This window comes from Cyprinus carpio, chromosome A11, assembly GCF_018340385.1.
Source record: "Cyprinus carpio isolate SPL01 chromosome A11, ASM1834038v1, whole genome shotgun sequence".
Classification (NCBI taxonomy): domain Eukaryota; kingdom Metazoa; phylum Chordata; class Actinopteri; order Cypriniformes; family Cyprinidae; genus Cyprinus; species Cyprinus carpio.
In genome coordinates, this window is record NC_056582.1 from 17,452,852 (window position 1) to 17,465,627 (window position 12,776).

Sequence of the window (12,776 nt, forward strand, 5' to 3'; positions counted from 1 at the left end):
CAATATTACTAGGCAGAAGAGACTCTTTTTAAATATAATAATCTTAAAAAAATAAAAATCTTACTGACCCTAGACTTTAGTGCAGTGGTTCTCAACCACATTCCTGGAGGACCACCAACACTGCACATTTTGCATGTCTCCTTAATCAAACACACCTGATTCAGGTCACCTTCTCATTAGTAGTCAGCTTTTGTCTTTATGGCTTTTTTCAGACAAAGGAGACATGCAAAATGTGCAGTGTTGGTGGTCCTCCAGGAATGTGGTTGAGAACCACTGCTTTAGTGTACTGTATACTTTCCTTCATTTTTCAGCTTTTGTCTTTATGGCTTTTTTCCTTTCCCTTAAGTGATTTTCTCATTTAGTCTTTTTATTTAACTTACATCAGCAGCATAGTTGTGAATGAGACATGGAGCAAAGTAAAATAACAAATACTGTAGCCCCCACAAAAAAACCCAAGTAATATTTACAAATAAAATGGAATAGCAGTAGTGCAAAATGTGAATTAGAAAGATTAAAGTGACAGTGTAGTGAAGTGCAGAATAAAGGGGTCTTTCTCTCTCCTGTTTCACTTTTATTGGCTATTGCACTCCTTCTGTTGATCCTGTTTGCATTTTATTGCACATCACTATTTCCTCATTCCTCAGAAACTACTTGATTATGCCATTTTGCATAAATTGCAGAAATTTGCTCCGGTTGACTATCCTCCCATCCTGATTTTTCAATTACTGACACTTTCCCAATCCTATTCCATCCATAAAAAATAAATAAATAAAATAAACCTACAAATGAGATGAATTTGGCATGAGGGCGTCACAGCTTCAAAATGTACGCTTTTCTTGGAAACCGACATTGTTTTTAATTTACCGCTCATTTGAGTGTCGTGACACGTCCATGCCTCTTTATTCGACTAAACTAACAGTTCATTTCATCCATAATAACCATCATCATTGTCGTCATTTTGATTTAGACATGAGCTGGAATCCCATCAGCGAATGAGTTTTGTTGATGGACTACTACACTCCCCTTCTCTGTTTTCTCCGCTCCAGTCCGATTTGACAAATTCAATTCAGGGTGAGCCCCCCTTTTGCTTCACCTTGAAAATTCATACAGGCATACATGCTAGAATTTGATTAGTGGATGCTTGGAGGCAAGCGGCTTGTTGATTAGAATTGGACGAGGACTGCATTTTGATGGGAACAGACATTACACTGACTCTTGTTCTCTCTCTCACTTCATAAACACTCTCTTACTCTGTATTGCCCTCATAGCTTCTCAGCGAACCCGCTTTGATTCTCTGCGTAACTCAACCTTCTTGCAGTCTTTCACCGTACTCTGTCACTCCTTCATCAGCTCCATCTTTCTTTCTCCTTCTCTTCTCCCTCTCTCATAATCATTGGTTTCCTTCCCCTCTCCTCCCAGTGAAAAGCCCCGTTCCTCAACATTGGCAGGTTCTCTAATCAATAGGATCAGGGAAAAAGCTGGCAAATGAAAAAAAACTGATGGCTTTTTTGTATGCAGCTACACATTACTCTGCTCTCTGCTGATTATTTTGTTACTATGGTACATTTACCTCTGTGGTGAGATGTGATTAACCAGCTCTTAGGGGGCCTGAGCCCTCAACTCCCATCTCAATCAGCCGCAATACCTAGAAGACTGGCCAAGATTTCATCTTCCCCTCACACCTCTCTACGACTACAAGTTAAATATGTTCAGAGAGCCTTATTCTGTCTACGTACACCCAAGAGACCCCATGTACTGGAAATCATTATGATCCCTTTGGAGTAGCTGAAGCAAGGGGAAGTTACTGAACGGAAAGATATAAAAGAAGGTGTGAGGGAGTGGGGAAGAAAAATAATAATATGAAATAATAATAATCAAATAATATGAAGTTGACACATTAATAGAACATCATATAGACTAAAGATCTTGATAACAAGAAGCCATTTTAGTATCGATTATAAACGAGAATTGTTAATGATATTGTTAGTCCATACAGCTGTCAGCTTTACCTGTTGTATATTGTTCAAGCTGTGTACGAAATAGACACTGTTTTTCTCCACTTTTGCTTTGTACGTCTCTGTCATTTTTGACCTCTCATACTGCAATAACTGGAGGTGCTTTTAAGGGGTTTGAAAGTGACATGATGTGGGGCCTAGAATGGTTTTCCATATTCAAAATTTGTGCTCTGCATTTATCCCATCTAATTGCACACACACAGCAGTGAGTAGTGAACACACACACACACACACACACACACACACACACTGTGAACACACACCTGGAGCAGTGGGCAGCCATTTTTTGCTGCGGCACCAGGGGAGCAGTTGGTTGTTTGGTGCCTTGCTCAAGGGTCTCACCTCAGTCGTGGTATTGTGGAATGTGAAAGAGATTGCTGGTCATTCACTCCCCCCACCTACAATCCCTGCAGGTACCAAGACTCAAACCTGCAACCTTTGGATTACAAGTCAATGCTGGTGTTCGGCAGTTTGAAAGTTTTTTTTCCCATTAAAACTTTGATGCGCATCATCTCATTTTATTACGTCAACATAAAACATGTGATTGCAAAACAAGCAGGAAAAAAGGCATTACATGCAAATTTTTAAGTCATAACTTGCATCTATATAGTCGTTAGTGACGATTTCAGTAAAAATATCCCTCGCAAATTAATATTTTTTTAGGTGCAGTCTGGAACCCTGCTTTTGCTATTTTGTAATGAAACTGGCACAAGAACTCTTTTGGTTGCAAACTTTGTGTCTGTGAAAGTGCGGTGACATCAATCCTGCCACAGCTCAGCTAGGACAGCGCTGCCTCTCAGTCTCAGTTAGCATTATCTTTCTCTCTTTTCTCCGTTCTCTTCTCCAATCCTCCTTAGTTTCCAGTTTCCGGGTTGTGGTCAATTTCGTCTGTAATTTAGCCTTGGAAGCACACCCACGCCTCTTGACACTAGCTCTCTGAAAATTGGCTATTGATGCTCACTGCTCTTCTACACTTACACTGAGGCAATTTCACACAGTTCTGTGAGACTGCACTCAACCCAGCCCACCATGACTGACATGATCAACAGTTCATAGCACTGATCTTTTTTTTTTTTTTTTCTTGTGACCATAGCGATCACAGACAAAGGCAAATGAGGTTTTCTCTTGCTCATACCTGCCTGACTTTAGTGGGCTTAACCACCAATTTACCAGTGTTTGTTTGAACATTATGGACTTGAGGACACAATGAATCACAACCTGAAAATTTAGTCAAATTGCAGTTTCTTGAGTGCAAGTTTGTTTTTTAGGTGTTTGCGGAAAAGAGAGGGAGCTTGAACTTCTTTCAATTACCTTTATATGAGTCTAGATGGGTCTTAAATGACAAATTGGTGCATAGATGCTTACATGCATGCATATATTGTTATTCGAGTAGAAATTTTATTCAAAATGGCTAGTTTTAGAAACTAGAAATTAGTTTTTAGTTTTTATATTTAAGACACAATAGATTAGAAATTTAATATTGCCCCTTTATCAATTATCAGCCATAACATGAAAACCTACTGGTATTTTCTGGAATTTTAATAGCATTGATTCTGTAAAAGATATGTCAGGTCTGAACAAGGTTTTTCACCCTAAAAATGGTTTTAATGTCATGCAAAATATTTTTATTAGAATGTATGCTTTCTCGGCCCGTTTCATTAGTTACATCCAAATAAAATCTTATTTTTGCAGAAACATCTGTTATAGGCTGCAGTTATAATTGAACGAGAACTCTAACCTGCTTCCAAGTTCCTGTACACAATGGGTTAATCGATTTGTTTATGCTTATTGAATTTCCTCATTATTAATCATTGCCTCACTCGACATGCTTCCCCTCTCGTTTCTTGGAGAGTTCAATTTCCGCCACGGCAATTCCCACAGACAATAGAGGCCGAATCAGTGGAGATGTAGAGTGCGAGATTGTGTCTGAATGGAATTAAAATAAACGTCTTTGCTCCATTAGCAATGCCTTTCACTTTTAGCTCCAGGGGAGAGCTTAATTTGTTGAAGAAGGTGGAACCTACTGATGTTATATGGGCTCAGGCAAACTTCGCTCTGATGAAGCTTATTGACTCTTATGGTTCGGTCCTGGACAGAGTATGTGAGCGGAGATGCGTGATTTTGCCTGGAGCTAGGAGCGGATTTTTTGAAAGTCGGAGCGTTGAGGTTTTTACTCGCTCCGAGAACGCTCCGCTACTGCTCCGTCAAGAGCACAAATTATGCCAACTCGCCCAGCATATTCTTTCTGTTTCTGAATTAACTACCCTCAGCTTCGCCATAGTATAGAGAGACGTTGCACAGACAAGTAAGCTAAGCAAGTTAAGCAGTCATTTAATATGGACTTATGGGCTAATTGTAGTGTTCCAATAAACCATGTTAAAACTATTCTTTTAGTATTATGCATTTATTTGTCATTTAATGTAATTTCTGAACAGAACTTTGATTTTTCAAGCATAGTGAAATAATTAAGCAGCGGAGCTGTGTTTTTGATCAGTGGAGCGAAGAGCGGGAGATGGTAAAGCTGGAGCGGAGTGATTATTAGCCGCTTTTCCACTGTCGGGCCAGTGAAAGCCAGGGCTTAAAACGGGCCGGGCGGGGCTAATAGCTTCGGACCTGTAGCACCGAATTTATTTGAAGTCACAATAGCCTATATACATCACATTTTGAAAGAATGATCATTTCTATATTTTTATAAAAGCTCCCGAACAAAAACCGTTAGGCTATTATATTTTTATGACAGGCTACGTGGAGCAAAACTCTCGAGACGAGACTTATGACATAATAAATACACGATTGTGATAGAGAATAAGAAGCTGACGTCTGAATTCTCCAGTGGTCATATTTACCATGTTTGCTATGGTAATGTTAATGCCTAGCGTGCATAGACTTTTGCATTTCTTGTATGGTGATTATAATCCACATCGGATCAAGTTATTTCAAACACTCGCTGCTGACTGAAAGTGAGTTTGAGCTCAACTTATTTTGAAAAGTTTTTAAAAAGCAATTGTAGCCCCTCCACTCTGCTCACATACTCTGGTCCTTGCATGTTATACAATGTGGTTTATTTAGATAATATAAAGTATGCACTTCTAGGGCCAATAGTGTAAACTGCTGGACCTGACTCAATGGATAGTTTACCCACAAAGGAAAGTTTTGTCCTAATTTACTCACCCTCAATTTGATCCAAGCCTGTGTGAATTACTTTCTTCTTCTGAACACAAAATATATTTTGTAGAATGTTGGTAACCAAACAGTTGATGGTAGCAGTTGACTTCCATAGTATTAAAAAATGTTTTTTTGCATGTTGTCAAAATTACTAACATGTTTTTTTTTTTTCTTGTTCTCAGCTGGGTGCAGAGTTTTGGCCATGAGGGTCTGGGCCTCCTGTTGGATACGCTGGAGAAGCTCCTCCTCAAAAAACAGTAAAACAAATTTCATTACCCACATTTCTTAAGCAAAGGCTTAGGTTTCAAACTAATTGTATGTTCTACCCTCAGCATGCATCCTGAGGTCATAAAAGTTTGTTAACTAAACTCTTTGACTCGGTTTTTGTCTTCTTGTAACCCACTGAGCTCTGCTTCACTCGTTCTTCTTTTTTCCCCCAGCCAAGAAATGGTGGATAAGAAGAGTCAACACAAAGTCATTCAGTGCCTCAAGGCCTTTATGAACAACAAGGTAATAATGCAACTGAGAAGCAGGATCACTTTATAACTACCTTCCACTTGAGATAACTCTCATCTCATATTGGACAATTATCAGTTTTCAAAGGCCACATACAAACTGCACCTAAATATGGTTGTGATAACTCTTCTAAATGTCAATTCCACGGTCTTCACTCCTGTTGGAGGTTGTTGCGTCACTGCTCATTTGCATAAAGTTAAACTATTTGCAGCTGTGAAAATGTTTCTTTTTTCACTTGCCTGTTTTCACCAACCTCTCAAAAGAATTATATATATATTTTTTAATATATAGTTATAGATTTTTGTTTGCTAAAATAATGTTACAATTATTCTCTTTATAAAAATATACAAATATTTTTTCTTTACACAAAGAAAAGATACATCATTATATGGCTACAACGTAACACAACCCCACCCAACCCAATAAATTCATTATGATGGAAAATAAATAATTTTTGCTATTTTGACAACCTCATCTGTCATCCAGCTAGATAGTATTATTTTACTGACCAGTCAGCAGAATTTTTCACAAAAATGCCGAATACATTACATATAAAAATGTATGTAAAGGATATACAAATGCAAGAATTTTAGTGACAATATAGTGCTGGAATGGAAAGCCCAAAATTCTGCTGTTTGCATGTGGCCAAAGAAAAAATCATTTGTTAAATTTTCCTGCTTATATTCTTTTTTCATAGTAGAAGAATAAATATTGTGGGCTGTCATTCGGTTTCAAACCTAAACAATCTCTTGTTCATATATTAAGCGGAGATGATTGTTGTTCATCTAATGCAATCACATTTAATCAACTCTGAATCCATTTCGGAGTTTTTATCTCTAGCTCATTTTTAAAAACCATACGATATAGGGGTTTTAATTTGATCTTTTGTACTATTTCAACTTATTACTCACCATGAAAATAGCCAAGGAAGATGGCATGGCATTAAAACAAGAACCAGCCAACCATCACATTTAATCAAATTTTTACAAGTAACATAGAATATGTAGAAGAAAGAAACAAAAATAGAAAAAAATGTGGTGTATTTATCTGCTGTGAATTTATTTCATGAGTTTCAGATGTACTTTTTTGAAATTGAAATCTCATCATTACCCTAAAGCACCACCTTCAAACAAGACTCATTCCAGTTGCTGTAGCGTCTCAGCCGACCCCTTCATTAGCTTCCGCGTTACATCTCCGCTAACTCACCATGCTCCCGCTCCTCCCTGCTGGACACACGTACCTGCGGCAGCTTTCAAATGGTCAGGAGCGATAAGAGGAGAGCTTTAGATGAGGGGGGCTGCCGAAAGCCACCACTCTGAACTCGGGAGGGGGTTACTCTGCACGGCCGAGGTGGAGAGGTCTGAAGGGGCTTTTGATGATTTGCACACTCCTGTTAGAGAGATTCTTTAGAAGTGGATCTCCAGTGGTGTCTCTGATGTTGTTGAGATAGCCCGGGGTTTGAGGAGTTACCCCCGCCTCGTGCAAACATACATACACTCGTAGTAGAGATAGAGATTAGTGGTGTTTTGATCCATGTTCATTCACTGGGTAGGTGGCAGATGTCAGGTGTCAACATATCACATGGTGTTTGAGTGAAGTTAAACTGATCTTATCTGAGAAGCTGTTAGCCGTCATCTATCAGCCTCGCTGAAAGGTCTGATTCATTGTTAGAATGGTGATCATCAATGGTATTTTTAAGTAAGCAAGCATCGGTACGGTACATTGCTCTTCGAGATTTGAAAAAGTATAAAGTAGGTATGCACAATGCGTAATTATTATTTCTGATTTTTATTTTTTATTTTTTGCATTTTATATCAGTTAATATTGAATCACTATCCTGGATATTAGATATTTAATTGTGCATCCTCATGTACTCTACATTTATATTTAGATTTTTAGATTTACATTTTTTTCTTTGACAATTTAATGCCTTTGTTACAGTGAACAACTTTTTTTAGTTTTTTATTTTTAGTTTATTTAGACAACATAGTATAGAATATCAGCTATTTATTACCAATTATTTGCTTAAAATTTAATTATTAGTATTGGCCAGAATATTAGAATTGTGGATCTCCCCTAAAAGCACCCTATGCATTAAACTTTGGCATGCAATTTAGGTCAAAAATGCAGTAGAAAGTTATATTGTAAAATATTACTAGTTTAATAAAATAACTGTTTTCTAGTTTAATGTTTTAAAATGTAATTTATTCTTGTGATGCAAAGCTGAATTTCCAGCAATCATTACTCCAGTCTTCAGTGTCACATGATCCTTCAGAAATCATTCTAATACACTGATTTGCTGCTCAAGAAATATTTCTTGTCGTTGCCACTGTTGCATATATATATTGTTGCAATGTAAAACTTTTTGCTCTCATTTTTGACAATTTTTAATGCGTCCTTGCTGGGGAAAAAACCCTAACAGGGAGCTAAAAACACTCCCTGTTATTTTTTTTGAACACTCATATTATTTTAGAACATATTTGTAGCCGCAAAGCAAAACCTTGGCAACCACCCACAATGCCCTAGCAACATGGTTAAGAGTTCAAAAAAAGTAACAAAAAAGTTAAAATCTAGTCATTATCTACAGTATGTAATGAGTTTTCTTTTCCTCAGGAGCTTCAGAAGTTGACTTCATTTTTTTTTCTGTGACTGTATTGAGTTGTCTCGTCATTGACTCATAATTGACATGCCATTTGTTTAAAATGGAAACAAAGCAATTAAGCGCATCAGTGCATTTTTTAGTTGGAAATCTGTCATGGTCATCCACAGAGGAATTATAAATGGGTTGAGACCATTGTTGTTTTTCCTGAGGCCTGTTTCTGTAGGATCAAAGAAAAAAAAAAAAAACACTCACTGGTTCTATTTCTGTGTAGTCATTGTGTGAATTAATTTGCTGGAGATCCCAGTTGTGTTTTCTGCAAGTTTCAAAATCTACTCCACACACCCCTCAGCCCTAGAGGTCTGGTGAAATCCCAAGCACCCGACAGGTGCAGAGAGCCTTATCTACCCAGAGGCCTGTCACAGCTCCAGACCTCTCACTTCAGCCCCACACCATCATGGGACGTAGTCCACCCATGTTGCCGGTCCGCCAGGTGCTCCCGTCTAGCTGTCACCAACTCTCTCGGAATGAAGACAGAAAATGACTCAAATATGTTTACATCCATTACTGCGCATAAACACTGTGATAACATGTTATCTCCCCTGTGTCTCTGAGGTGGGAAGGATGTTTTCATAATATAAGTTTGCATTAAAAAAAAAAAAACTGCAGAAACATCTGTTCTGAATGACAAGTCTGAGATATGGCAGTTGGAGCCATTAATTGGCATGAGTTATGAAGCAATTAACACAACTTTGCTGTCCTAAAGCTTTTTAGTCAGAAATTAATTCAGTCAGGATGATTCATGTCTTGAAAATTGCTAAACTTGTGTCAAGTTATTTTGTGCTGTTGCAAGATGGCAGCCGATTTGGGTCTTCCAAATTTAGTCACATGATGACCTGTATTTTGTTAATTTCTAACTAATCGGATCATGTAAATTTAGACTGAGAGTCTAATCCATTTTTCAATAATTATGCACCAAAAAAAAAAAAAACAACTTTTTGTGAATAATTTCATGCCAAGTGAATCTCTTACATGTAAAGATTGACAGAGTAGAGAGATATCATCTTTTAAGTTACATCAGAGTGTTTTGAATTAATGAGAAATTTGTCCTGTGGTGTTGGCACAGCGTCCCCTCTTTGACTCCTCGCTTCTCTCTGTGTGTCTTGATCTGCTTTTGTCGTTTCAGACCCCCAAGGATTTTCTGTCCTGTGTCTGTGTTCTTCATTCACCTTTATGCTTTCTTTCTTTCCTTTTTTTCACCCTCCCTCTCTCTTTCACACTACTATTAACATATCCCTGATTGCAGTTTTGTCATTATTTCAAGGACAGAGCAACAGGCAGCTATGTCATGTCCTTCTTTGGTTCCTCCACTTTTTGAAAGAGTCACCTCTAATTTACAACTAAAACTCCTCTCAATATTTACTACTTTGAATTTAATGTGTCTCTCAATATTTGTAATCCCTTGGAATGTATTTCCCAGTGTTAATTTCATTAACGAAAGACGGCGACGAAAAATATTCGTTAACGAAAAAATTTTCTGTGACTAAGATGAGACGTTGACAAGCTAAAAATGGTATCTGATGACGAAATTGATGAAATTTATGCCGCGTTTTCGTTAACTAGACGAGACTGGACTATAATGTTATTTGAGGACTACCGGAAATTCAAAATGCATCCTAAAGGCTATTGTCCTTCAAAATGTGTGTCCCTGTCTTTGGATTGTGATAAGGGGCGTTTGCATATCTAGTCAGTATAGCAGCCGCAGTGGATGGATAGGCTAAAAAAAAAAAAAAATATATATATATATATATATATATATATATATATATATATATATATATATATATATATATATATATATATATATATATATATATATATATATATATATATATATATATATATATATATATATATTTTTTTAGCCTATATATATATATATATATATATATATAGGGGATAGTTCACCCAAAAATTAAAATTGTCATAATTTATTCAAGTTTTCCAAATTCGGTCCTTGATTCAAATATCTCATAAGCTGATAATTGATTAGGTCTAAAGAGAGAAGAATTAATGATTATTTTAGTTTAAAGACTACATATAAAATAGCTACCAAAATAAATTTTGGTAACTACAGTTTGGCTGAAACTATTGACTAAAAGTAATGACTAAAAGTTGACAAAAATGCAATGACTTTTCGTTGACTAAAACTAGACTAAAACTATGAAAGACTTAAATGACTAAAATGTGACTAAGACTATTAAACATTTTTGTCTCAAGATAAAGACTAAGACTAAATCAAAAATGCCTGCCAAAATTAACACTGGTATTTCCAATAATGTACCCTTAGGATTATTGTTTCATTTCTATATATTTAAAAAAAAAAAATATATATATATATATATATATCAGTAATAATTATTTGATTTTTAATTTATTGTTGAATATAGCTGTATACTGTATAATTTTTTTTGTTGTTGTTGAATTTTTGTTGAATATTGTGCAATGAGTAATTTTATTAGTGTTAAATATTGTTAAAGTTTTTTTTTGTGCATTCATTCTATATACTGTAGGTCATTATGTTCAAAGCAGATACAATGAATCAATCTTTAGCTGAGATGCTGTAGTTTTAGCAGTGGTGCAGTGTCACCATGGAATGGCATCACAGGAAACACTGGGTTCTGTATTACTTAACTTTTTTTTCCTGTCTGTCTGCAGTATGGACTGGAGCGGATCATTGGAGAGGAGAAGAGTCTGGCACTGTTGGCCCAAGCCATTGACCCTGGTCAGCCGGCCATGATGACAGATGTGGTCAAACTTCTGTCTGCAATCTGCATTGTGGGAGAAGAAAATACGTAAGCCTCCCATCTCACTTTTTCCATCCTTTCAGGTGAAATCAATTTGGTTATGATGCAATTATTGTTCTTTCTTATTTCAGCCTGATTTTATTATTTAAGTCCCCTCAGTTATATACTTTCTGTTGGGAGTTTTATGCCTCTATTGTGATTTTTAACATCGACATCTTCAAATAGGGTATCAAATATGTATTTCATATATATATATGAACATGTTCAAATGCTGTTTGGGCCACAGTTTGTTGACTTTTCATATAATGGAATCATAGTTCTGGCATTTTCTCTTTGATGCAAACTTAATTTAATTTAATGTAATTTCTTTAGCTGTTGTCTCCTGCCAACAGAATTTGTATGATAGCATTGCCTTGTAACAGTCTAACTGATGCTTTTTCCTCTTACATTTTTTGTTTGGTCTTTTTTCATTCAAGTTATAAGCATATAATTTATCTCAGATGCATAAAGCATTTATGACTACTTCATCAAAACACACTCTTTTAAATATCAGCTCCATGTAAACACTGAAAAGTTGCAATTGTTTCCATGAAAAGTATGTTTGAAGCAGTAAGTGCACGCAGAGTCCTCCATACCAGAGAGAATTTCAATCCCAGCATAACCCTCTATGAAAAATTTAAAGCCAAATCAAAGCCATGACCCTTACTTTTACTTTTACTTATTTCCTGCATGAAGTTTGGAGAAGGTCCTTGAGGCCATCACCACGGCAACTGAGGGAAGAGGGGTGGCCCGCTTTAACCCTATTGTTCAAGGTCTTAGTGTTCGCTCGGTCCAATTACAGGTAAGCGTTTACTGCTCCTCATCTGCCTTCTTGTTTACTCGTCTTCTGCTGATACAGCCCTACCAATGCCCTCATGACCTCAATACACACTCAGCCACGTATACATATTTATACCTACGATAGCTGCAAAAGAAAGAAACTTATAGATAGATAGTGCCACTGGTGCCACTCTGAAGAAATTAAAAATATGAGTACTGTGATGCGGAAGGTTTTTTTTTTTTTGATAAAAAAAAATAATGGTATGCCAGAAAAACTTTATTAAATTTATTTTACTCTTGTAAAATAATGGTATGCCAGAAATACTTTGCTGAATTTCAGTCACATATGAATGCATTTATATTTTTATGTGTATTTTTGTGTTCTTGTGTATTTATTTATTTACTGAAACATTTTTACAGTATTTTTTATTTTCTTTTTTTTTTTCAGTGATTGCACAAATATCTTTTCAAAATCCCTAGTTGTCTATTAATTAGCACTTCAGTAATAAAGTAACACTACCCATTTTCACAGTGCTGTTCACACTATTGTGACAGACTGGTGTTGTGTGCATTGCTCAGATGGAGAAATACATTTCCTTTATATACTATTCCATTTTAATAGTTTCCCTCAGAGATTTGAGGGCCTGTAAATGGCCATGCTGAGATGAAGCATCAGCAATTTGCTTGATAGTGACTTCAATATAATGATGAAGTCACATGCTCTGAATCACCTCTAAAATGCAATTTACACATTAAAATCCCCCAGCGACAGTGTATAGATGCCTTCATGAAAAGAATCAGAAAACAAATGAGCATGTCTGCTTTTTAACGACCAGTCCTTTGTACAAGAATGCA

The 12,776-nt window shown here is 36.4% G+C and overlaps 1 protein-coding gene across 4 annotated transcripts in view; it reads left to right on the forward strand.

Annotated features, from left to right (window-relative positions):
* Positions 1 to 12,776, forward strand: part of LOC109107504 (protein diaphanous homolog 3-like) — a 280,378-nt gene that overhangs the window by 98,374 nt on the left and 169,228 nt on the right. For all 4 annotated transcript variants that reach the window (XM_042766599.1, XM_042766602.1, XM_042766600.1 and 1 more), the window contains 4 exons: positions 5,363 to 5,437; positions 5,621 to 5,690; positions 11,014 to 11,150; positions 11,838 to 11,943. In XM_042766599.1, coding sequence (XP_042622533.1) covers positions 5,363 to 5,437; positions 5,621 to 5,690; positions 11,014 to 11,150; positions 11,838 to 11,943 — 388 coding nt within the window. The remainder of the gene's footprint in view (positions 1 to 5,362; positions 5,438 to 5,620; positions 5,691 to 11,013; positions 11,151 to 11,837; positions 11,944 to 12,776) is intronic.